The sequence below is a fragment of the Dictyostelium discoideum genome, assembly GCF_000004695.1.
Source record: "Dictyostelium discoideum AX4 chromosome 2 chromosome, whole genome shotgun sequence".
In the NCBI taxonomy this organism is placed as follows: domain Eukaryota; phylum Evosea; class Eumycetozoa; order Dictyosteliales; family Dictyosteliaceae; genus Dictyostelium; species Dictyostelium discoideum.
The window spans coordinates 1,590,344-1,616,531 of record NC_007088.5 but is presented as its reverse complement, the minus strand read 5'-3'; the positions used below and the strand labels follow the sequence as shown (position 1 = coordinate 1,616,531).

The window sequence follows — 26,188 nt, the reverse complement described above, 5'->3', positions numbered from 1 at the left end:
AGTTTTATTCTTTTTATTTTAAAAATTTTAGATTTCGATAAAAAAAATATCTTTAAAACTTAAATAAATAGGAAGATATTTATGATGTCAAATGTTTTTTTTTTATTTTTAATTTTTTTTTTTTTAAAAAAAATAAAATAAATATCTTTTTTTTTTTACAAACAAAAAATAAATATCTTTTTTTTTAAAAATAAAAAAAAAAAAAAAAAAAAATTTAAATTGTTTTACTTTTATCTCGTCATTAATAAATATTAAAAAAATGAAAATTTTATTTCAATTTATATTTTTATCATTATTATTTAAAAGTATTTATTCAGGATATCTTAAAGTTGAATACTATCAAATAAATGATTATTCTTGTAAAAATGGAATGACCCTTGTTCATTATAGAACAACCAATTTATGTAATGAAGGAACAAGCCTTATGTATACATGTGATGCTGCAAATAATAATATAACAAGAACCCAATATTATGGATCAAATTGTCAAGGTGGATCTGAATCTATAAATCTTGAAGCAAATAAATGTACCAATGATTTTGGAACATCAAATAATGTTATTTATAGTTGTACAGAAGATTATGATCTTGGAACTAATTCACTAGTTGAATATTTAACAAATGGCCAATGCCCTGATTCTAACCCTGCTTGGAAGGATGATATTATTCAAGTAGCTTCCTTGGGTTTAAATATATGCACCTATACTGATGTTGGCTCTATTAAAACTACAAGTTGTAATGAGACTTCATATGATGAGAATTATTATTTTAGTACCGATTCCTGCACAAACGCTATATTCTCTCATGCTCTAGAATTCCCAGAGTGTAGCCAAAATACACCAGAAATCTATTACTGTAATAATTAAAATAAAAAAATAAAATTTTTTTTAGTTTGAATCTATCCAAAAAAACAATTTAATTTGCTAAAAAAAAAATATATAAAAAAATAAAAATAAAAACTCACAACCTACACAACCAGTTTAAAAACCTAATATAAAAAAAAATAAGTTTTATTATTAATTTTTGCAGATTCGAACCATTGATCCATCCTGTCTAGGAGGAAAAAATGCCCGAGCTCAGAATCGAACTGAGGACCCTCTTTTTTTTTTTTTTTTTTTTTTTTTTTTTTTTTTTAATATTGGATTAACAAGATTGATATATGTCCATCTGTGTTAATACGAGTTTTATTTAATATTTATTTAAAGGCTTATCATTTAAGCTGAAGGGTTATTTTAATCATATGAATTGATCAAAAGATATAATATTTGGGAGAGATGATTCTGGAATACAATAGTAATTAGCTGTTGTTTTTCTTAACTTGATCGTTGAAGTGAGAAGGATCTTAGGATCTTTGAAGTTATTATGGTCTTTTGCTGATAAGTTTTTCAGATCTTTTGCTTTTTTGATGTATTCTAGAGTGGCCAATTTGTGCCATTTCTTTAGAAGGGAGCTGTATGATAGTGATTCATCTGTTAAAGGATCTTCACTGTATATTTGATTGCAAATCCAAATCCAAATGTTGTGGAGGATAAGGGCCATTAGGTTTCTATATGCGAATGATCTAGTTAGATCATAGTCTATTGCTTTATAGTTCCATTCAAAGTATTCTTTGTGGAATCTGTGGTTGGCGTAATCTGCATTCACTTCTTGATCTTTTTTGGCTGTCGGTGATAATTTTGGAGTTATTCTATTAATGAAATTGTTATTTTGCCTAATTCTTGTATGGTGCCAGTTTTTACCTTTGCCTGTGGTAATATAGATGAAATTTTTGAGTTTATTTATTTTTATGAATTGTTTTGTTTTCTTGCATGAGAAGAACAGGTGACCGTATGGGTCTTTGCTCATATCTTCTTTGCAGAGTGGGCATTGTTTGTTGTGAAGGTAGTTTATTGGAAGGCATCTGGCATGGAATCTAAACATTGTGTCTCTTGTTTTAGGGTCTTTTATCTTCAGTATGTTGTTGAAGAGTTGATTATAGCTGTAGCCTCTTAAGTTTAGAGATGATTGGAATTCCGTTTTAGGGATGGTTGGATTTTGGTCTTGAATTGTGGTATACCATTCTGCCAGTGAAAGTGGTTGTCCATTTTCGTTTTTTATGGATGTGAGATTATTGTTGAAGATTGCTTTTTTTATTCTTATTTTGTTCCATTCGTCTAAGTTTTCTTTTAGGTATCTGGATGTGAATTTGTTTTTTTGGATCTGATATTCCCAGCTTTTGTGATGAGATGAGTTTGTTTGTTTGGTTTCTAGTGCTAGGATGAACTGGTTTATGATCCAAAGTTTCTGCGCCAGTTGTCTCAATTCTATATTCCAAATGTTCCAGCCCCCTACTTTTAGTGGGTATCTTGCTCTTTTGGTTCTCATTAAATTAATAACTTGAAATCCACTAGCATTTTTGTTGTTTGGTGCCGATAAAAACCATTCGACTAATTTATTGATTTGGTTTAATTCCTCTTCCTTAAAGTTCTCTACATATGAATAGTAGGTTAATTTAGAGAGTGCGAATGCTTTGAGGATGTTGGTTTTGGTTTTGATTGTTGAGTCAGTGGTTTTCCATAGTACTAAGGATGATCTTATTGTGTTTAATATTTCTGGCATTTTTCTTGTTATCCCTTTGCCTGTGAAGAAGTATCCCAAGTATCTTTCTGGATTTGTAGATATTGGAATTCTTTGGTTGGTATTGTCTGGGTTGCCTATAAGAATTGATGAAGATTTGTCGATGTTTAGTTTTGAGGAAGTGGCTTTGCAAAATGAATTGAAGTGTTGTAGTACTAATTCAAGTTGTTGAGAGTCTGGGACCATTGAAGCCGAGTCGTCTGCAAAGCTTTGGAATTTCTCTCTGTGGTTGCTGTTGTTTAGAGGAAGGCCAGTAATTCGGTCATCTTGTAAAATTTTTCTAGCTAAAGCCTCTATTACAAGGACGAACAGGGTGGGTGATAGTGGATCTCCTTGTTTAACTCCTCTTTTGATCTCAAAGGGTATAGTAGTTCTACCATTAATTTCAATTCTTGCTTCAGATTTGGTGAGTAGATTCATTATCAGGTTGATTATATTGGTTGGAATGTTGATGTGTTGTAGTGATCTGAGTATTGAACCGTGTGAGATCGAGTCAAAAGCTTTTTCGAAATCATATAGTGTAATTATTCCGTTAATTCTTTTATCATTACAATAGTTGATTAATTCGTTCATTGATATGATATTATCTATAATGAATCTGCCTGGTACGAAACCTTTTTGATTGTGGTTGATCACTTTCGTTAGTATTGGGATTATTCTATTGTTTATTAGTTTTGAGTGGATTTTATATATACAGTTAGCCAGTGTAATTGGTCTTCTGTTTTTGATTAGTTCGGGGTCTCCCTTTTTAGGTATCGTGATAATGAGGCCTTCTTTGTAATTTTTGCTAATTAGATGAGGATTTCTTAGAGTGTCGTTGAATGCTGAGGCCAGTATTGGAGCTAGTTTTTCTTTGTGTGTTATGTAGAATAAGTTTGGAATTCCATCTGGGCCTGGAGATTTGTGTGGGTTCAATTGTTTTATTACTTCTAGGATCTCTTGTGATGTGAATTCATTTTCAAGGTTGTCCCATGTTGAGTCCCTGGTCACTGTCCAATTTTCCAACATTTCATAATGAGATGGTGGGTCATCTTCTTTGTAGTCATAAAGATTTGAGTAATATTTTACGTATTCTTCTTCGATCAATTCCTGTTTGTTGATTGTTCTACCTTGTGCATCTTTTACTGCGTTGATGGTGAAATCATTGTGTCTTTTCTTGATTCTCGCGGAGATGTACTTGAGTGAGGTTTCTTCGCAATAGTTGTTCAATTCTTGTTTAAGTTGTTCTTCTCTTTTTTTAGATTCATTTATTGCTGAAAGGGTTGCGAAGGCTTGGTCTTTAAATTCTGTCTCTAGTAGGGAGATTAGATTTTTGATGTTTGCCTTATTGTTGTAGTCATTTTGTTTTTGAAATTCTGTGTATAGTTGTTTTATTTTGTTTAGTAAGCTGTTGAGTTGAGAGAAGGAAATAGAGTTATGGTTGGATGACAGCTCCCTTGAATAATCGTTAAGTAGGAAGTCTATTTTCTTAAGCATTATGCTTGAGAGGATTGAGGATTTTTTTAATCTCCATCTGCGCTTGTTCATCTGTATGTTGGGTAGAGTGAAGGTGGTTGATAGGAAGTTGTGATCTGATAGAGGTATGTCATTAATTTTTGGGGGGATTAGGTTCCTTAAGTATAATTGGCTGTAGTTGATTATGCTATTGTTAAGGTATATTCTGTCTAGTCTCCTTTCCAAGATTCTTGTGAGGTTATTGTTTGTGTTGTGTATCGTTCTTGAGAAGGTGGGTCTTTTATTTAGTTGGTCCATATCCATTAGGTTATTTGAAATTCTGATGGCTTCGATTACTGTGGCCATCTCATCTGGGGATTGTGTTGTCAAGTTGCCTTGGTCATCATTTGATGTGTGATTGTCATTGAAGTCTAAACAATTGAAGTCGCCTGCTATGATGTCGATGTTTTTTTTAGGGTTAGACGTTAGGTTGTGGTATTGGTTGTTGAAGTGTTTGTTTAGTGTTGAAGCTAGTGTTTTTCTTTTATCAGGTTGGGCCGGGGCGTATATGGCCAAGATTCTCGTTGTGGTATCTTTTATTAGAATGTCTGATATTATTAGTCTACCTTCTATTATGAATATTGGTGAGAGTTTTATGTTTTGGTTGTTGTGGTTTAGTATTCCTATTCCGTTGCCTCTGTTGGTTGCGCTAATGATGGAGCCAGGAAATAGCTGGTGTGCTTGTGTTGCGTCGGCGTTGAGTTCATTGACTATGGTTAGTGCCAATGAGTTTGGGGGGGATTGGGATTTGATAAAGTCTGTTTTGTTTTTGAAGGAGGTGTCAGTGCCCCAACCTCTGACATTCCATTGGTTGATTTTGATTACTACCATTATGAGATGATATCGATCTCCTCTTGGGAGTCGTTTAGCTGCGGTTTGGATGGTGAAGGGTAGATACTCTCTATGAAGCTCTCAATGATTCCTTTCCTTTCTTTATTGACAGGTGTCTTAGGGGTGGATGGGATGTAAGGGTTGCTTCTGTTTATTGTTGGTGAGAGTTGGGTGACCTCGTTGTTTGAGTGGATTTCCTCGTTCTTGCGTTTATGTGATGGAGGGATGTTTGGTGTCTTCTCTCTGTTTTCCGAGGATGAATGGATGTTAGTGCTCGTTTTGTTGGCATTGTCTTTTTGGATGGCGTTGGATGTTGTGGTAGTGGTTGTGGTGGGTTTGACAGATTGAGATTCTGCTTGGTTTTTGGGGGGAAGAGGTTGAGAGGACTTTTTTGATTGGGCTTTTTTCTCTTGGGTTGATTGTTTATCAGACTTATTGTTTGCTGGGTTGTTTGTTTGTTGTTGTGGTTTTGGTTGAGAGGATTTGATTGCTATCCTGTTTTGGATGTTGGGAGGATCATCTGTCATCTCATCTTCTAATGGTTCTTCCGTGTTGTTTGACTCTACTTTCTTATTTTTCTTTTGTGAGGAGTAGGTTTTGGTGGCCGTTCTGATGGTAAAGTTGGCGATTTCTGTATTGTGTTGGCCAGATTTCATTTGATCGCCTATTTTGCATTCTATTAGACCGAATACTAGGAGGTGGTCGGTGGAGTATATAGTATGGTATATTGCATAGGGTATTTCTTCTGCAAAGGCAGTTTTGATGAGGGCATCCACTATTCCTGCCTTTTCTCTTGGAATTCTTACTCTTCCTGTGAGGACGTGGTAGTCTCTACTGGAGGTGATGAAGGTTCCCAATTTGCTTCTATCTCTAATGATATTTAGGAGAGATTGTTCGTTTTTAATCATCAGGTGGATCGTTTTTCTAGTTCCTTTGCCTATGTATATCTTGTCGATTGGGATATCGTAGTTTGAGAGTGTTTTTCTCATTTCTTCTAACCCCATGAGATCCATTTTGGGGAATTCGAGTGTAATTGGGTAGAATCCGTTGTTTTTCTCGTAGGTTGAGAGAGCAGTCATGTTCAATATGGTCTCGCAGTATTTGGAGATGTCTTTGAGGCCTATTGATAATTTGGGGTAGGTCTCCTTTATCTCTGCTGTTTTTGTGGAGAATTCCTTAATGAAGTTCTCTGATGCCTCGTCCATATGGGTGGAGGGGTTGGCCATTTTAGCCGCGTCTGCGTAGGAATTCATCTCGATGGGATTCCTTTGAATCGGCGATTTGGTAAATTAGATCTGTAGATCGTGGTGGATTGGTGATTTTTTTTGAAAGATTGGTTAAAATTGACCGAGATTAAGGATAGAAAAGGATGAATTACTTTTCACGTGTATCTTGTATCCTCTTGATCGCGGTGCGGTTTGAGGACCCTCTGTTATCGCTTTGTGCACATAGTACAAGACAGATATAATAACCACTATACGACACGGGCTTTTTGATGAAAAAAATTTTTTTTAACCACCAATATGCATTTCTTTTTACCTCTAATTTAGGGAATGCATGGTTTTCTACTTGAGACTACTATATTACTCTCTAAACTTTCATTTTTGATATTTATCATTTAGCAAAATATCTGAAACTTCATTTTTAAAATAGAAATTTGATTATTGAGTTGTTTGTATTGGTTCCATGGCAGTAGACGGTAGTGGATTCTAACCAATTTCTCTACTATTTTTTCTACTTGTGCCATAACCTCTACTATTACTATTCTACAATTTTCCTACTTATACCACTCCAATACTATTTCTGTCAACTGAGTTAAAAAATAGTAAACTTGTTGAATTTGTTGAAGTAGTTGTTTCTGTTGAATATCTATATCTAGTACAGTTGATGTGAAACAAAAGTATTGAAATTGGAATAGATAAAAGTATTCCTAGTGGAACAACATTCTTTACCAATTAAAGCAATAGTTTCATGATTTTCAAATACAATAGTGATGGCATTTTCCAATAGTACCCTCTTTTAATGATTTGGTGATAATAAATTTCTCTTTATTAAATTGTATAACTCTTCAACGATCATTCTCCAAACTAACCATAATGTGCTTAACATATTCTCATCTTTAAACAAAGCTATCAATACATGTTATTGTTGCGGTAGATTTTGCTGTTGATTTTGGTTGGCCCATATCTTTGTGTGAAGAAGATTCATGATTATTTTGATTATTATTATGTAATCGATAGTGATTTGTGAATAATACTGTTTATTATTGTATCTGTGGCAACCAAGAAAAGTAGTATAATGTATTTTTGGTTGTGATTGTGACGATGATTATGATATTGTTGCTAATTTAATTCAACCAAAAAAAAAAAAAAGAAATTTAACAAAACTATTAATTATTTTTAAAAAGGTTTTCATGAAAAAAAAAAAAAAAATACAAAGCCAATTTCAAAAAAAAAAAAACAAAACCCAACCCCAAAAAAAAATCTTCCAAAACCCAATTTTTTATTTTTTATTTTTTTTTTTATAAAAATTATTAAAAAAAAAAAAAGTTTAAAAACTAATTTTTTTTTTTTTTTTTAATCATTCTAATATAATAATAAATACAATTAAAAAATAAAAATGGACGGTGAAGATGTTCAAGCTTTAGTTATTGATAACGGTTCTGGTATGTGTAAAGCCGGTTTTGCTGGTGATGATGCCCCACGTGCTGTTTTCCCATCAATTGTTGGTCGTCCAAGACACACTGGTGTTATGGTTGGTATGGGTCAAAAGGATTCATATGTTGGTGATGAAGCTCAATCAAAAAGAGGTATCTTAACACTCAAATATCCAATTGAACACGGTATTGTTACCAATTGGGATGATATGGAAAAAATCTGGCATCATACTTTCTACAATGAACTTCGTGTCGCCCCAGAAGAACACCCAGTTCTCTTAACCGAAGCTCCATTAAATCCAAAAGCCAACAGAGAGAAAATGACTCAAATTATGTTTGAAACTTTCAATACTCCAGCCATGTACGTTGCCATTCAAGCCGTCTTATCATTATATGCCTCTGGTCGTACCACTGGTATCGTTATGGATTCAGGTGATGGTGTTTCCCACACTGTACCAATTTATGAAGGTTATGCTTTACCACATGCCATCTTGCGTTTAGATTTAGCTGGTCGTGATCTCACTGATTACATGATGAAAATCTTAACCGAACGTGGTTACTCATTCACCACCACTGCCGAAAGAGAAATTGTCAGAGATATCAAAGAGAAATTAGCCTACGTTGCTTTAGATTTTGAAGCTGAAATGCAAACTGCTGCCTCATCATCAGCATTAGAGAAATCATACGAATTACCAGACGGTCAAGTCATCACCATTGGTAATGAACGTTTCCGTTGTCCAGAAGCCCTCTTCCAACCATCATTCTTGGGTATGGAATCAGCTGGTATTCATGAAACTACTTATAATTCAATCATGAAATGTGATGTTGATATTCGTAAAGATTTATATGGTAACGTAGTCTTATCAGGTGGTACAACTATGTTCCCAGGTATTGCTGATCGTATGAACAAAGAATTAACTGCTTTAGCCCCATCAACCATGAAAATTAAAATCATTGCTCCACCAGAACGTAAATACTCTGTCTGGATTGGTGGATCTATTTTAGCTTCACTCTCAACTTTCCAACAAATGTGGATCTCAAAAGAAGAATATGATGAATCTGGTCCATCAATTGTTCACAGAAAATGTTTCTAAATTTATAAATAAAGAAAAAAAAAATATTGTTGTATTTTTAAAAAAAAAAAAAAAAAATTATTTATATTTCAAAACAAATCTTGTTTTCTTTAGTTTTGTTTAATTGTTTTTTTTTTTTTTTTGATTTTTTTAATTAACTTTTGAAATTATTTTTATTTTGTTTGCGAGTTAGATATAGTGCGTTTTGAGCAAATTAATCATAAAAAAAAAAATTAAAAAAACTCACTTAAGTCAAACAAAAAAAAAAAAAAAAAAAAAAAAAATAAAAAAAGGGTTTAAACTCGCTATAAAATATTAAAAAACTTTCTAAGTTAATTATTATGAATATTTTTTTTTTTATTTTAAAAATTTAAAACTATACAATAAAAATATTTTATACTAAAATTTTTTTGGAAATAAAATAAATTGAATTTTATTTATTTATTTATTTTTATTATTATTATTATTATTATTAATATTATTATTATTATTATTATTATTTTTAAAATAAAAAAAAAATTAAAAAAGTTATCTTTGTTTTGATAAAAGATTTTATTTTTATTTTATTTTATTTTTCTTTTTTTAATTTAAAAAAAAGTGGGGGAAAATATCTCCAACTATTTTTCTTTTTTTAATTTAAAAAAAAGTGGGGGAAATGTTTCACAGTTAAAAAAAAAAAATTCACTCATTATTTTAACCAACTATAAATAAAATGAAATACAATTGGCCATAGTTTTTATAATAATAAACCATCACATCTACATTTTTGGTTAAAATGATCATTTTTTTATTTTAAATAAAAAAACCACTTGCAGTTTATAATAATAAAAACAATTAAAAAAACATAATTAATAAAACCAAAATAATAATATAATTAATTATATTTATAATTGTAATAGAAATAGAAATAGAAATATTAATAGCAATAGCTATATAGTAGTAATGGTAATAGTAATAGCAATAGAAATATAGTAGTAATAATTGTAATAATTGTAATAATTGTAATAATAGTAATAACAGTAATAGCAATAGAAATATAGTAGTAATAGTAATAATAGTAATAGCAATATAGTAGTAATAATAGTAACAATAGTGATAGCAATAGCAATATAGTAGTAATAATAGTAATAACAATATAATGAAACCTAAAAGAAGTTTAACTCACTTAATTGAGCATACTGAGAGAATATACAATGCATTAGAATATGGGGTTAGAATCGGTAATATAAGTAGAGCTGCTCGTGAAAATGGTTTGACCAGAAATCAACTCAATTATTACCGTAGAGATATCAAAGATAATAGAATTAGACAATCCCATGGCGGCTCCAGATCTCCAAGTACATTTACTACAGAACAGTATGAACTCTTGGTGGCAACTGTGGTAGCAATGGTTAATGTCCGACCTAATCTCACAATGAGGGAGATCGCCCAAGAAATTAACTCAGATCAAAATAGTATTTTTTATAAAAAGGTCAACAAATCGAGGATATGTTCAATATTCAAAGAATTGAAATGGAATTACCACTCTCCAACCTATAAACAAGTAAGTAAAAAAGTTTTAATATATTAAATAACTAACTATTTGTTAATTTTTTTTTTTTTTTTTTAGGAAAATAAATACAAAATTGAAAATTTATTAAAATTATTTTATTTTAATACAATAATTTACAATACTGATTGGAAAAAAATTTATTTTTTAGATGAATGCTCATTTTCTTCTAGAGGTATTATATTTTATTATTTTAGATTGAATATAAATATTTATACTAATTTTTTTTTTTTTTTTTTTAAAAAATATTTTTAATTAAATAATTGTCTTTCTTTCCATCCATTCTGAATTCCACTATTAACATTATAAGGTAATTATATTTATTAATTTTTTTTTTTTTTTTTTTTTTTTTTTTTTTTTTTTTTTTTTTTTTTTTTATTACAAAATAAATAATTAAAACTAATAAGGTTTTTTATTAGAATTAAGGAGATCTAAAGCTGTTGGACCGATTGGAGAGCCGGTTTATGTTACCAATAGCACCAGCATTTCTGAGACCTACAATGGGTTTTTCACCATCAGTTTGGATGATTGTTTGTATAAAATCCGTGATAAAACCAATAATACTGAAGACTTCTTTCAATATGTTAGAGAACTTTTGGAAAGTGGATTTTGCAAGCCTGGTTCATTATTGGTAATGGACAATGCTCCAATTCACGGTGGTATCGAAGCTTTAAATGCACTATTTGAATTGTTTAATCAATATTCGGTTCAATTGATATTTCTTCCTTCCTATTCTCCAGAGTTGAATCCCATTGAGCGTTTCTTTGGCTATATCAAGAACCATTTCTACCGAGAACGTAATTCCCATGGGTCCTTCCTTGATGAGATTATTGACACCATCGATAATTCTCTAATTAAAAACAAAGAACTGTTCATTGGATTTTATCGCCAAAGCCTAAACTTCTGGTCTGAAAAAAAAAGAAATCAATACCAAAGAAAAAGGTGAAAAAAGAAAAATAATAAAAAAAAAAAAATAATAAAAAAAAAAAAAACAAATAAAAAAAAAAAAAAAAAAAAAAAAAAAAGTGTTTGATTTGAAAAATTTAAAAAAAAAAAATTAAAAAATGTTAGATTTGGCTAATCCGCACAATATTAATTTTCAAAACCTTTTTCGATTTTTTTTTTTTTTTTGCAAATCCAACTACAAAAATTTTTTTTTTTGTGTTTAATTTGCTTAAAACGATTAATAGAATTCGAAAATAATCGGTATCTAAAGTTATTCATTAAACAACTTTACAATAAAAAATAAAAATAAATAAAATTTATTTTATTGTTAAATACAAAAATTTGCCAAGAATTAGTTTTTTTTATATCATTTTATTACAATACAATAAATAAAAATGATTGAAAAACAAGTGTTGTTGTGTTAACCATAGTTATTGATAATGGTTCTTCTATTATTAAAGTCGGTTTTTCTGGAGATGAATCACCACATGCTTTCCCATCAGTTGTTGGTTTTTCCAAACCGAAAATAGGTCAAGTTGATTCATATGTAGGTAATGATGCTCAATCAAAGAGAGATCTGGAACGACTCGAATATCCAATTGAAAAAGTTATTATTATTAACTGGGAAAATATGGAAAAAATTTTGGAATCATGCTTTCAACGATCAACTTTGTGTCTCTTCAGATCAACACCCAGTTTTCTTAACTGAACCTCCATTTAATCCAAAAGTCAACACAGAGAAAATGGCTCAATATATGTTTGAATGTTATGGCATTCCAGCCATGTATGTTTCCATTCAAGCCATCTTATCATTATACGCTTCTGGTCGTACCACTGGTATCGTTATTGATTCAGGTGGTGGTGTTTCCCACACTGTACCAATTTATGAAGGTAAAGCTATGACAAATTCCATTTTACATTTAGATTTAGCTGGTAATGATCTCACTGACTACATGATGAAAATGTTGAGCGAACGTGGTAACTCATTCTCCACAACTGCCCGAAAGAGAAATTGTCAGAGATATCAAAGAGAAATCGCCTACGTTGCTTTAGATTTTGAAACTGAAGTGAAAACTGCTGCCAACTCAACATCATACGAATTACCAGATGGTCAAGTCATTACGATGGAAATGAACGTTTCCATTGTCCAGAAGCCCTCTTCAAACCATCATTATTAGGTATGGGATCAGCTGGTATTCACCAATCAACTTATAATTCAATCAAGAGGTGTGATGTTGATATTCAAAATGATTTGTATGGTTGCATTTTATTGTCAGGTGGTACAACCATGCTACCAGGTTTTGCTGATCGTTTGAATAAAGAATTAACTGCTTTAACACCTTCTAACACGAACATTAACATCGTTTCACCACCAGAACGTAAAAATTCTGTATGGATTGATGGATCTATTTAGCTTCACTCTCAACTTTCCTACAACTGTATGTCACAAGACAAGAATATGATGAATATGGTCCATCAATTTTTCACAAAAACTCTTAAAAAACATTTAAAAATAAATTTATAATAAAAAAAAAAAAAATTGATATATTTTTTAAATTTATCTCTTTTCTTTGTTTTTATTATTATTATTTTTTGATTTTTTAATATTATTTTTAATTGGAAATCATGAACGAATATCGGTTGAAGTAGTCATTTGAATTTTTTTATCTTCAAATATTAGAGATTGTAAAACCAAGTGGTATAATTACTAAATTGGTGTTAACTCCTGGTATTCGGAAATTAACTCAATCTGGTCCATCAATTGTTCACAAAAAATGTTTAATAACAACATTTAAAATAAAAATATATCTTTTTCTTTTATTTACTATTATTTTTTCTATTTATAATTTTTATAAATAATCTACAAAGTTTTAATATTTTTATTTTTTTATTTTTTTATTATTATTGTTTTTTATTACAATAAAATATTTAAACATTATTGGAATCAATTTCTGTTTCACCATTTTGTTGATTTGATATTCTTTTAGATAAAACACTTGAATTATCATTATCATCATCTATTTTATCATTTGATTTATTTTCTAAATCCCCATTTGTGTTAATTGGTTGTTGTTTTTGTTGTTGTAATTGATCAATACTAATATCTTTACTTGAATTTTCAAAATCAATGCTTAATTTACTTGTTTTACTTGTTTCTTCATCACTTGTAAAAACTGCTAAATGAGAATTTGATTTATTACTAAAATTTACAGATTTTTGTTTTGGAGATTTATGCTTTTCTTCAGAAGTTTCATCAGATGTATCATCTTCACCGAAATTGATAGCATTTGGATTTGGATTATCTTTACCATAACTTGATTTTGAAGATTTACTTGATGATTTTGTACTAGTTGCAAAAGTTTCATTAATTGCTAAGCCTTGAGTTGCCATTTTATAGAATTTACTACCAAATAATAACAACATACTAATTAAAGTTGTAACGATAGCACAAACACAAATGATTGTAGTTTGACTAGTTAATGATTGTGGTGAAACCATTAATGGTATAACAATGAATAAACAAAATGTTATAATGTAAACACTGGTTGTAATTGGTTTTGATTCATTAAATTCTTCAATATCTACAACTTTAATTTTAAAAGAAATAAAACATGCAACCAATAAAACCAAACCATGAAATACCAATAAAAGATATAAAGCAATTGAACCTTGATCATCACTTGAACAAACATTTTTATATTGATATTGAGTTAATGAATCATAGCCAATTCTAGACTCAGCATTGATATTACCCAAACCTTGCCAAATAGCCAATATCATTACATCGATTGCCAATATAGCAAATACCCATGGATATAATTTCCAATTGGTAATTGCACGTTTCTTTAATTTTGGATTATCAAATAATAACCAAATTCTCCAATTCTTTACTAACAAATTACCCAAAAACAATGTATAACCTAAACTTAATAACCAAATTCTAGCTGAACATGTTTGATTGGTTGGTGATTGTGCAAATAATATACATGCAGCAAATATAATACAACATCCCAATAAAATTAATAATAAAAATGCTGGACTTGACGATTTAATAACTCTTGCCTTTTTAAATACAACTACCAATGTCATACAAACTAAACATATAAAAATACAAACACCAGATACAATTGTTACACCATATTTTAATGAATTTGGATAATCAATAAATTCAATCGGTATTGAATATTGACCAAAATCAATAACTTTTGAAATACTATCACCTTTTAATAGCTTTTTATTTGCTCTAAATTGATCTTCAACCAATAGACCTTTACTATCGAATGGAATACCCAATTGAGCCAAATAAGGATCTGAACGGTATGGAATATATGATGTATTCTTTAACCTTTGGATTTCATCATTAACCAAATTTTGAATATCAATTGGTACTTTATAACTATAATCATCAATGAAAATTGAATCTTCTCTTGATAAATTGGTAAAGTAAGAACTATAATCTGGCCAATCATCATTTAAAACATGTTGAGCATACTTCACATAAAGGTTGGTCCAATTGGTAATATAAGAAACACCAACATTTCCACCAAATAAAAGATGTGTTGGATATCCAGTTGCACCAATTCCAATTAATCCACTATCCATCATTGCTTTTTGACATGACATATCATCTTGTGACATACCAATTAAATCTGCTCCATTTTTAATTAACATTTTTGCTGCACTATATGAAACTATATTTAAATATTTATAAATATATTAATAAATTGACTCTACATTCTTTTTTTTTTAACCAATTGAACCAACAAAAAATTTTTTATAGTTTAAAAAAGTTTTGGACCAAAAAAAATAAAAAATAAAAAATAAAAAAAAATAAAAAAAAATTAAAAAAAAATTTACCGTTTGGATTATACCAGGATTGAACATAAACATTCAAAAAGGTAATATTTGGACGTGCATACTTTGCCCCTAAATAAAAGCTTGGAAAAAAAGGATTAGAAAAAAAATTAAAAAAAAATTAAAAAAATTAAAAATAATTACCTATTATCAGTTGAAATTGTATTAACATCTGGACCTGGTGCAACAAAACCAACTATACCGGTTTTAGTCATTAATCCTGAGAAATAACCAAGTAAATAGTGTAATTCAAAAGAATTAAAATTTAAAATTACAACATGAGGAAGATCTGGATTTGGTCTTTTGTTACCACGGATAATCCAATAAATATCTTGATCTTTTGTAAGTGCAGCATATTTTAAACCCAACCCAACATGAACAAATGATCCAACAACTATTAAATTTGCACCTTTATGAAGTGCATCTTGAAATGCTTTTTCAGCTTCCTCCATTGACTCTTCTAAATTTTCGTAATATATTGAAAAATCTAATTTTAATTCACTCTCGGCTTTAACTCTTGCTTCATTCATTAAATAATTATATCCAAGATCATTTGGGGCTTTTTAAAATTATTTGTATTTTATTAAAAAAAAAAAAAAAAAAAAAAAAAAAAAAAAAAAAAAAAAAAAAAAAAAAAATTAAATTTTGAAATTATTTACTATTTTTATTCTTTTTTTTTTTCCATTACTTACATCCTGATAAAAGTACAGCTATTTTACATTCACTTGAAATAGTAATTAAACTAAAAAAAGATAAAATTATTGCAATATATAATAGAATTTTCATTTTATTTTTTTTTTTTATTTTTTTTTTAATACAAAAAAAATATATAAATAAAAATATGAAAAAATTATTAAACCCCTAGGACCTTACTTGATTATTTTTAGCAAATAAAAAAAAAAAAAAAAAAAAAAAAAAAATTAAAAAACAGAAAGGATTCTTCATTTTTTTTTTTAAAACATCATAATGTTAATTTGCAAAAAAATATGGCAAATTTAATTTTTTTTTTTTTTTTTTTTTTTTTTTTAATTTCAAAAGGTTTTATCGTTTGAATGAATTCCATTGGCCTTTACTTCAGATTAGATGTCAATTTTTACAAAAAACGAAAAATTCAAAGATTTTTTTATTTTAAAATGGTTGATTGGATAGAAAGTGAACATTTTTAGAATTTTGGTTTGCCATCAATTGACTGGGGTGTCTAAACCGTTTTTTTTTTTTTAATATAAATAAAAAATAAAAAATAAAAAATAAATTATTTTTTCTTTTTTTAGAATAAACTGAATTGTTTAAGATTATAGATTCTGATGGTATGAAAACAATTTTTTTTTTTTTTTTACAAAATTGAAAAATAAAAATAATTTATTTTTTTTTTAATTATTTTCATTAATAATAGATAAAATAGATAATAAAAAAAAATTTTTTTTTTAATATTTTTTTTTTTTTAATATTTTTTTTTTTAATATTTTTTTTTTTGTTATTATCTTTGCATTGTTTTTTTTATATTTTTTTTTTATTTTCAAAAAGTTTTTTTTTTTATTTTTTTTTTTTTTCGTTTTTATCATAATTTGGAGAGATTATTATAAAATCAAATTTAAAAATAAAAAACGCTAAAAAAAAAACCCTTTGAAATTTTGATTGGTTATTTTTAATTTTATTTTTTTTTAATTTTTTACATTTTGATTTTCAAAGTTTTTTTAATTGGAACATGCAACGCTAAAATAAAAACCGCCATAAATAGGATCAAAAAACCACGTAGTCTTTAAAACAAAATGCGATTTAAGGTTTAAATTAAACGATATACCTAAAACAACCAATCAAATAAAAGAAGCTATAATGATATCATTGTAATGCTCAAACAAAACCTTAAATTAGCCCATTTAAAAAAATAATAATAGATTATTATAAAATAGTTTTATTTTAAATAATTTTATCGTTTTTTTTTTTTTTTAAAAAAATTTTAAATTATTAAAAAAATAATATAAATAGTATTTTTTTTTTTATAAAATTTCATTAATTACCATCAAACAAAATCTAATAATTAAGATATACATATATAATAAAAATAAATAAATTTAATATTATAATAGTTAATCAAATCAATATAAAATAAAATAAAATAAAATTAAATAAATAATTAAAAAAAAAAATGAATAAGATATTTATTGTTATTATTTTAATAATTACTTTGTTTACTTTTGAAACTATTAGTCAAAGTACAAGTAGTGAAGTTGAAGAATGCCCAGAATCCCCATATTACGATAACCCACCTGTAGATCCTGAAAATGCTTATGTATGTGTAAAAAAATAATAAAAAAAAGTTTTAAAAAAAAAAATAACTAATAATTGTTAATTTAAAAATTATTTTTAGAATGGTATTATTTATGCTAATGATTTATCATCAATTGAAAAGCAATTCCATGAAAAATATATGAGAATGTATGTTAAATTATTATATTTTTTCTTTGTAAAAAAAACATACTTATATCTTTAAAAAAAAAAAAAAAAAAAAAAATTTAATAGTGCACTTGATAAAGCTATTGAACATAATTCTAAATTTGGTGCAGCAATTGTACATAAAAATGGAACTTTAATGTGTACAGCTGCTAATACTGGAGAAGGTTCAAGAATGTAAATATATTTTTTAAAAAAAAAAAAAAAAAAATCAATTGTATTAATTCATTTTTTTATTTTATTATAGCCTCCATGGTGAAATCAGAGCAATTCTTAATTGTACTCAATTATACCAACAAGAAACATGGGAAGATTATTACATGTACACAACAGGTGAACCATGTCCAATGTAAGTTATTCAACAATGATAATTATAACTAATTTTAATTTTAAATTATAGTGTTATTAATATATTTTTTATTTTTTTAGGTGTTCAGCAGCTTTATTATGGACTAAATTTGAAAAAGTTATTTTTGGATCATTTATTTCAAATATGTATTGTGAGCGTTGTTTCACTCAATTACCAATGGATGCTGATAGAATTTTCAGATTAGGTTATGGTATTAATCATAATGCAGTTTTAATAGGTGGAGTTTTAGAATCACAAACTGATTTATTAATTCCATCTGTATGTGGTACTGGTAGCGTTTTTTCAACCACACCATTTTGTCAAGCTGGATGGACTAGAGATTGCCCAGTAAATGGAATTTTTTCAGATAGTTCTGATTTTTAATCACAAAATTAAAATTTCGTTGTAAATTTATTTATTTATTTATTTCATTATGTATATAAAAAAAAAAAAAATATAAAAAAAAAAAAATAAAAATAAAGATGGTGTTTTAGGTTCAAAAAAAAAAAAAATAAAAAATTAAAATAACAAATAAAAAATAAATATGAGCCCAGGGTGAAAATATCTATTTTTATTTTTATTTTTATTTTTCCTTTTTTTTTTTTTTTTTTTTTTTTTTTTTGGATTTAATTTTAGTTTTAGAGCATCAATCAAAATCAATGTGATAATTATTATTTAACTTTTTTTTTTTTTTTTTTTTGCTTTTTGATTTCATAATCAATAAAAAAAAAAGCTTCTGAAGGCTTTTTTAATTTTTGTTTAAAAATAGAAATGCCTTCAGAAGCTTTTTTTTTTTTTTTTTATTTAAAAAACAAAAATTAAAAAAAAAAATAAAAAAATAAAAAAAAATAAAAAAAAAATAAAAAAAATAAAAAAAAAAAATGTAACATCATTGTGGTGGTGTTTATTGTTTTTTTTTTTTTTTATTTATTTTTCCATTATTTTTTTTTAATTTTTTCTTTTCATATAAAAAAAAAAAAAAAAAAACAAAACACATTAATAATAATTTAATAATAATTTAATAATAATAAAAAAAAAAAAAAGAAAATGTCAATGAGATCAATTTTAGTTAAACAATTTGGAGGTATTGAAAATTTAATTATTGGAACAGCACCAAAACCAACACCAAAGAATAATGAAATTTTAGTTCATGTTAAAAGTTTTGCATTAAATAGAGCAGATATTTTACAAAGAATGGGTAGATACCCACCACCACCAGGTGATAGTGATATTTTAGGATTGGAAATGTCAGGCGTGGTTGTGGAGGCTGATAAACAGGATAAAAGATTCAAAATCGGTGATAAAGTATTTGGGCTCGTCGGTGGTGGAGCATATGGCGAGTTCTGCACAATCGCATCGAATCAAGCATTCCACATGCCATCTCACTTAACTTTTGAATCGGCATCGGCGATTCCAGAAGCCTGGTTAACTGCATTCCAAGCATTACACCCATTAGCAAATTTCAAATCGGGTAATAGCGTTTTAATCCATGCTGCTGCAAGTGGTGTTGGTACAGCATTGATCCAACTTTGTAAAGTTGATGGTGCAACAAAAATCATTGGCACTGTTGGTTCTGATGAAAAAGCAAAGTTTATTGAAAAATTAGGTGCAACCCATTCGGTCAATTATAAAACCAATGAAAACTTTTTAGACGTAATCAATGATGTCACCTCCAAAAAAGGTGTAAACAATGTATTTGATTATGTTGGTGCTAAATATTGGAACCAAAATTTAAAATCACTTTCAATGGATGGCGTTATGATTATTCAAGTAGGTAGTTACTTACTTTTAATCAACCAATTAACTAATTAATCAATAAATCACTTACTAATATTTTTTAATTTTTTTAGGGATTTTTATCAGGATCACATATTAAAGATACAGCAGCTGATATTACACCAATTTTAGGTAAAAGATTAACAATTAAAGGATCAACATTAAGAAATCGTGATAATGATTATAAAGCTGATTTAGTTGCTCAATTTTCAAAGAGATATTTAACCCTATTTGAATCTGGTGAATTAAAACCAATTGTTGATAAAGTTTTCAATGTTTCTGAAATAAAAGAGGCTCATGAATATTTGGAAGCAAATAAAAATATGGGTAAAGTTGTTGTGAAAGGTTTCACTGACTGAGAAAATATTTTAATTTCATTCACAATTCTTATTAAATTAAAAAAATTAAAATAAAATAAATAAAATAAAATAAAGATAAATATGGTAATTTGGTTATAAATATTTATTACATTGTTTTTTATTTTTTTTTATTTGATTCTTTTTTTTTTTTTTTTTTTTTTTTTCTTTTTTCAATCATCACCCACACAAATATTAATTAATATTTGTATATGTGGTGGTGGTGATGATGAATTCCAAATTATTATTATTATTTTTATATAAAATTAAAAATTAAAAATTTTCTTTGAATTCGTTATAATAGTCTACAGATTTTTTAGCAGCCATTGAAACTTCATTTGGGAAACAATAATATAAACTTGTTGAAAGACCAACTAAACCAAAAGAGATTGGTCTTAATTTTAAAAATTTTGGTTTGGTAATTAAATATGGAATTAAAGTTGAACCTGCGACAACGAGGTATGGATTGGATTTGTTAATATAGGTTTTAAAATCATCAAATGAATTTCTATAAATTGGACTTTCATATTCATTTACTAATAACTTTGATACGTTTTTAATTGATTTATCTACTAAAATACATGTTTCCTAAAATATTAAATATTTGTATTTTTTTTTTTTTTTTTATTATTATTATTGTTAATCATTTGTAATTTTTTTTTTTTTTTTTTTTTTTTTTTTTTTTTTTTTTTCATCCAACTTACTTTTTTTAATTCTTTACTATTATCAATGGTTTCAATTATACCTCTTGCGATTGGGGTAAATATTTGATGTTCATCATCTCTTTTATCTGACATTTTATTATCTTTAGGTTATTGTTTAAATTAAAAAAAAAAAAAAAAAAAAAAAAAAAAAATGAAAAAAACAAAAAAAAAATTAAGTTTCGAGAAAAAAAAAAAAAAAAAAAAAAAAAAAAAAAAAATTAAATTAAATTATTTCATTTATTCTCATACACAATCAATTTCATTTTATTTTATTTTTTACATTTGGAATTTCAATAAAAACAAAGATCAAAAAAAAAAATTATAATAATAATAATAATAATAATTAAAATGAAATAAAAAATAAATAAAAAAAAATAAAAGAAAATCTAAAAAAGGTCAGAAGGGGTTAACTATAGATATGATCAAATTCAGAAATTTAAAATTAAAAAATCATAAATAATTATTATTAACACAAATGGAAATAAAATTTTTTTATTTTTATTATTTTTTTTTTTTTTTAATCTGGTTATGTAATTTCTTTTTTGTATAAAAAGAAAAAAAAAGTTTCTTTTCTTTTCTTTTTTTTTTCTTTTTTTGTAAATAATAATTAAAAGAAAGCCATTCAAATATATTTTATTATTTAAAAAGAAAAAAAAAAAAAAAAAAAAAAATGGAAACAAAGGAAGGAACATTCCAAAAACAACAACAAGATGTACCAGGGGTTCAAAGTGAAATGAATCCAGTACCAGATTGTATGTGTAATTATAATAATAATTTTTTATTTTTTTTTTTATTTATTTATTAACTAAAATTTAAATTTAAATTTAATATTATTTTTAGGTGGTGAAGAAACCTATAAAGGTAATAATCGTTTAAGAGGTAGAAGAGTATTAGTCACTGGGGGTGATAGTGGTATTGGTAGAGCAGTTACCATTGCAATGTTCCGTGAAGGTGCTGATGTTTGTATCTCTTATTTACCAAGTGAAAAGAAAGATGCTGATTCTCTCAAATGTTTATTAGAGAAAGAGATTAAAAACACATCAGGTGGTGGCAGTGGTGGTGGTACAACTACATGTGGTGGCAAATTTGAAATGATTCAAGGTGATTTGACATGTGAAAAATTCTGTAAAGATTTAGTTGAAGAAACCAAGAATAGATTAGGAGGATTGGATACATTGGTTTTGGTAGCTGGTAAACAATGTGCCAAGAATTGTATAACTGAAATCACCACAGAGCAATTAATGGAAACTTTCCAAGTAAATGTATTCTCAATGTTCCATATTGTAAAGGCTGCTTTACCACATCTTTCAAAGGGCTCAACAATCACTACAACCACATCAATTGAGGCATTCAGTGGTTCACCATTCCTTTTGGATTATGCAACTTCAAAGGGTGCAATTGTATCATTCACTCAAAGTTTATCCAAACAAGTTGCACACAGAGGTATTAGAGTAAACTCTGTTGCACCAGGACCAGTCTGGACCCCAATTGAAATCTCTGGTGGCTATCCACAAGACAAACTTTCAACTTTTGGTAAAAATACTCCAATGGGTCGTGCTGGTCAACCTTCTGAAGTAGCACCAATGTATGTCTTTTTAGCATCATGTGATTCAACCTATTGTACTGGTGATATTTTCCCAGTTACTGGTGGTAAACATCTTTAAATATTATTATTTCAATAACATAATATATATATAAAAAAAAAAAAAAAAAAAATAATAATAAAACATATATATATATATATATATATATTTAATAGATTAATAATTTTTATTTATTTATTTATTTATTAATTTATTATTTTTTTTTGATTTTATTTTAATTTAAAATCCAATCAAAATATTTATAATCTAAAAAATAATATTTTTTAATTAGTGATTGAATATTTAATTTTAAATATTTAAATGATGGATAATTATTATAAAAATATTTAACAATATTAATATTTTTGTTTTGAATTGTTTTTTCTAAAAGGTCATTTGTTATAATGATTTGTTGTTGTGGATAAAACATTAAAATTAATAAACACATTTCTATTAAACCATTTTCAAATGATATTTCAAACCAAGTTAAATCAAATTCTGGCATTAATTGAATATAATTTTCAAATATGAATCCAATGATATCTAAATGATTTGATTGAAAAAGGAAATGTTTATCATTTTTTAATCTTTTACCAGATTTTAAAATTGAGTCACTATAATTATTCATAATACATTCGATTAAGTCTAAACGTAATTCATAGAATGATTGTTCCAATAATTCAAAATCCAAACCTTTAATACCAAGATTAATAATTTTCCTTAACGATTTACAATCGATACCACAAATTAAGAACGATTTAGTACGGTCTTTTAAAGTTTCTGAATCGATTTCACTAGCTTCCATAGAGTCTTTTAATAATCTAATTACTAAATTATATTGAGAAAATGTTGATAAATATTCGATATCTTGATTTAAACTGTATAGAATCTCTTCTTGTTTTTGATCACAAAATGATTTATCATCATATGAATATTCATTTGAAGGATTTACTTTACCACGTGTACTAATTAAATTGATTGTACATTTTTTAGTACCATTTAAATAATCACTGCCATTATATCCTGGTAATGGTTGGACCATAATTACAGTTCTTAACAAATAGAATATATCCTTATATGAATTATTACAAATGTAATCAAAACATAATTCAACATCTAATGAAAAATAAGGAATGATATCACCATTATATCCCATACCATGCTCGAATGTATCATTCTCTAAACCATCAACCCTAATGAATAAATAATATCTACCTAATTTTGTATTTTTGATATCTAAATAAAAGAATGAATGATAGAATCCGATTTTTAAAGGTATTGATTTTGAATTATAAAGATTATGTAAAACTTTGATTTTATCCAATGATGTCACTTTACAAGATAATGCAATATTATATAAATGTTGATAAAGTGCATGAAAATTCTTTTGATTTTCATCTGAAACCTTTTCAAATAGTATTTGAATTATTGATAAAATGATATCATATTGTTCATCTTCTCTTCTATCATCAACACTATAACTTTGTTCTATTAAATATTTATGAAATTTGAATTTTAAATCTGTAAATTGATAAACTGTTAAAACATTATCAAAATCCAATTTTTCAATTATTAATTTAGCCAATTCTAAATCTCTTTGATATTTTGAAAAACATAATGTTATAAATAAATCCATAAAACATTTTGGAAATTGATTAATTGATAAATTTGAAAAAATCTTATAAACTATATCAAATGAATTATTGTTATTATTATCATGATGACGATTATTATTATTACTATTATCATATGATATACTATATGATTTTATTAAACTATATAATAAGTAATATAGACCACATATTTTTGAAAATGATTTAAATCCTGATGAATTTAAATAATTGAATAATTTTATAATATTTTCAGTACCAATTGAACCACAATTTAAATTGAAATAACCTTTAAAATAATTTAATGAACAATTATCATAGGTGTCTATAGATTTCATTTTATTTATATTTGATGTTAAAATTGTTTTTACAATTAAATTATAATAAATTAAATCTTTTGGAATAGTTTTAAATTTTTCACAACAATAACGTGCACACTCAATTGAGTTGATAATTGTAAAGAATCCATTACCACCAATTAATTTCTTATATTTAATATTTGAAACGTTATCATTACCCAATTGGAAATAGTTTCTGTAATAATCAATGAAATCAATTTCATTACATTTTTCAATTGATATTAATACCTTTTCATCAATTTCTCTATAATAATAATCTTTTGAAACTTGATTAGTTTGAAAATAAGAATTGTACATTGCCATTTTATGTAACTTCAAACCAAATGGTACAACAATACTCTCAATAAACCATTGATATTTTGAGAATTGTTTAAATTGTATATCTGGAATTAGAAATGATTTAATTGGGTATCCTTCGATTGCGATAATTTCATTTAAAATCTCAATACTACAATTTAACAAACAAAATTTTGATATCTCTTCCCAACCATTATAAATAACCTTATTTTGTGAACTGAAATAAAATTTAATAAAATTTAATATTCTCTTTGGGTCAGTTAAAGTTGACATATTTGGTTTAAAATGTGGATTCGATTGAGGATGAGGAACATCAGTTTGTGTATGAGATAAATGTGTTAATCCATGAATATTAAATGATTGAAAAGTATATTGATAAACCATTACCATTGGACAATAAGCTAATGAATGAACACCTTTTTCAAAACCAAATTCATTTAAAAATTTTAAAAATAATTCGTCAACTCTAATTAACTGAATTAAACGTCCTTTTAATAGTAAATTAAAATTTGAATGTTCGTCATCTGTAATTGGACCTTGTTCAACCCTTTCTCTAATAGATTCTATCACTTTTGAGAATTGTGGTGCATTCTTAAGATCAACACATTGCTTATCACAATTTAATAAAATATTAATTGAAAAGCATAAATCCAATATTGACAATACATTATAGTTTGTAATTAACCATTCTTTTAAAATTGGTATTGAATGATTAAAATCAATGAAACCATAATTAAATAACAATTGTTTAGTTTTTAATTTTTTTAATTTTAAACATTTTTCAATTGGAATTTTAATAATATCAATTGAATTTGCTAATAGTAATTCTTTATTTTCCAATAAATATTCTGTAATTACTGAATCTGATTTCAAATTATTACTATAATTTTTAAAACTACAAATTAAAGATCTCTCTTTAAATGAGCTATCAATTGATAAATTTCTATTTAAAATTGATTCTATTAGGAATTGTATGGTTTTTAATGATGAATTGATAATCGCAAATTCTAAAGTTGATGGATAAATTGGTAAATTAAATTCTTCAATGAATAATTGTAATGATATTAAATTATTATTTTTTGCAGAATAAAATACTGGATCCACAATTTCCATTGATAAACATGAATTATTATATAATGATTTAAAAATTTCTTTATCTTTACAAATACTATATAAAATATTTAATGATGATTTCTCCATTCTAATAAATTGATTATTTTTAATTTTATCTTTTAAAATATTCCATTGTTTCTTTTCAATTATTAATTCTAATGATGAAATATCTTTAAAATTATTTAAATAATTAATATCTTCAATTGATTTTTCACCTTTTGGTTCTGCATCTTCATTATCTTTATAATCTTCATCATAATCATCATAATCATCATCATTACCATCATTATTTTTTAAATGTTGAATTATTTTATTAAATAAAAATTTATTATGAATTACATTCCAAAACCATTCATCATCATTATTATTTTTATTATTATTATTATTATTATTTTTATTATTATTTTTAATTTTAATTTCTTGATCTTTCTCTTCAATTTTAAAATTATTATAAATTTCCATTTTACTTAATAATTTTTTTAAATTATTATTCATTTTTTTATTATTAAATTATTTAATTTTTTTTATTTTTATTTTTTTATTTTTTTTATTTTTTTATTTTTTTTATTTTT

The 26,188-nt window shown here is 26.3% G+C and overlaps 11 protein-coding genes and 1 pseudogene across 11 annotated transcripts; 7 read left to right on the top strand and 5 right to left on the bottom strand.

Annotated features, from left to right (window-relative positions):
* Positions 1–259: 259 nt before the first annotated feature.
* On the top strand, positions 260–865 carry DDB_G0272198 (hypothetical protein; the record flags this gene model as incomplete). The annotated part of the gene is made up of 1 exon (XM_640173.1): positions 260–865. The coding sequence occupies one exon, from the start codon at positions 260–262 to the stop codon at positions 863–865; it is 606 nt and encodes a 201-aa protein (XP_645265.1).
* A 370-nt stretch (positions 866–1,235) lies between these two features.
* Positions 1,236–4,415, bottom strand: DDB_G0272290 (hypothetical protein; the record flags this gene model as incomplete). Its single annotated transcript, XM_640172.1, has 1 exon — positions 1,236–4,415. The coding sequence occupies one exon, from the start codon at positions 4,413–4,415 to the stop codon at positions 1,236–1,238; it is 3,180 nt and encodes a 1,059-aa protein (XP_645264.1).
* A 524-nt stretch (positions 4,416–4,939) lies between these two features.
* On the bottom strand, positions 4,940–6,019 carry DDB_G0272448 (hypothetical protein; the record flags this gene model as incomplete). Its single annotated transcript, XM_640171.1, has 1 exon — positions 4,940–6,019. The coding sequence occupies one exon, from the start codon at positions 6,017–6,019 to the stop codon at positions 4,940–4,942; it is 1,080 nt and encodes a 359-aa protein (XP_645263.1).
* A 1,540-nt stretch (positions 6,020–7,559) lies between these two features.
* On the top strand, positions 7,560–8,690 carry act16 (hypothetical protein; the record flags this gene model as incomplete). The annotated part of the gene is made up of 1 exon (XM_640170.1): positions 7,560–8,690. The coding sequence occupies one exon, from the start codon at positions 7,560–7,562 to the stop codon at positions 8,688–8,690; it is 1,131 nt and encodes a 376-aa protein (XP_645262.1).
* Positions 8,691–9,807: 1,117 nt separating this feature from the next.
* DDB_G0272288 (hypothetical protein) lies at positions 9,808–11,164 on the top strand (the record flags this gene model as incomplete). The annotated part of the gene is made up of 3 exons (XM_640169.1): positions 9,808–10,212; positions 10,279–10,393; positions 10,626–11,164. 3 exons carry the CDS (start codon positions 9,808–9,810, stop codon positions 11,162–11,164), a joined length of 1,059 nt encoding a protein of 352 aa, XP_645261.1.
* Positions 11,165–11,558: 394 nt separating this feature from the next.
* DDB_G0272446 lies at positions 11,559–12,663 on the top strand (annotated as a pseudogene; the record flags this gene model as incomplete).
* A 429-nt stretch (positions 12,664–13,092) lies between these two features.
* grlJ (G-protein-coupled receptor family 3 protein 9) lies at positions 13,093–15,804 on the bottom strand (the record flags this gene model as incomplete). Its single annotated transcript, XM_640166.1, has 4 exons — positions 13,093–14,855; positions 15,022–15,101; positions 15,163–15,577; positions 15,711–15,804. The coding sequence occupies 4 exons, from the start codon at positions 15,802–15,804 to the stop codon at positions 13,093–13,095; spliced, it is 2,352 nt and encodes a 783-aa protein (XP_645258.1).
* A 1,360-nt stretch (positions 15,805–17,164) lies between these two features.
* DDB_G0272442 (hypothetical protein) lies at positions 17,165–18,202 on the top strand (the record flags this gene model as incomplete). Its single annotated transcript, XM_640165.1, has 5 exons — positions 17,165–17,308; positions 17,387–17,454; positions 17,539–17,646; positions 17,717–17,818; positions 17,899–18,202. The coding sequence occupies 5 exons, from the start codon at positions 17,165–17,167 to the stop codon at positions 18,200–18,202; spliced, it is 726 nt and encodes a 241-aa protein (XP_645257.1).
* Positions 18,203–18,865: 663 nt separating this feature from the next.
* Positions 18,866–19,953, top strand: DDB_G0272440 (alcohol dehydrogenase; the record flags this gene model as incomplete). Its single annotated transcript, XM_640164.1, has 2 exons — positions 18,866–19,588; positions 19,669–19,953. 2 exons carry the CDS (start codon positions 18,866–18,868, stop codon positions 19,951–19,953), a joined length of 1,008 nt encoding a protein of 335 aa, XP_645256.1.
* Positions 19,954–20,223: 270 nt separating this feature from the next.
* DDB_G0272152 (hypothetical protein) lies at positions 20,224–20,747 on the bottom strand (the record flags this gene model as incomplete). The annotated part of the gene is made up of 2 exons (XM_640163.1): positions 20,224–20,538; positions 20,655–20,747. 2 exons carry the CDS (start codon positions 20,745–20,747, stop codon positions 20,224–20,226), a joined length of 408 nt encoding a protein of 135 aa, XP_645255.1.
* Positions 20,748–21,324: 577 nt separating this feature from the next.
* DDB_G0272154 (short-chain dehydrogenase/reductase family protein) lies at positions 21,325–22,318 on the top strand (the record flags this gene model as incomplete). Its single annotated transcript, XM_640162.1, has 2 exons — positions 21,325–21,406; positions 21,495–22,318. The coding sequence occupies 2 exons, from the start codon at positions 21,325–21,327 to the stop codon at positions 22,316–22,318; spliced, it is 906 nt and encodes a 301-aa protein (XP_645254.1).
* Positions 22,319–22,472: 154 nt separating this feature from the next.
* Positions 22,473–26,111, bottom strand: DDB_G0272438 (hypothetical protein; the record flags this gene model as incomplete). The annotated part of the gene is made up of 1 exon (XM_640161.1): positions 22,473–26,111. One exon carries the CDS (start codon positions 26,109–26,111, stop codon positions 22,473–22,475), a length of 3,639 nt encoding a protein of 1,212 aa, XP_645253.1.
* Between the last annotated feature and the right edge of the window lie 77 nt (positions 26,112–26,188).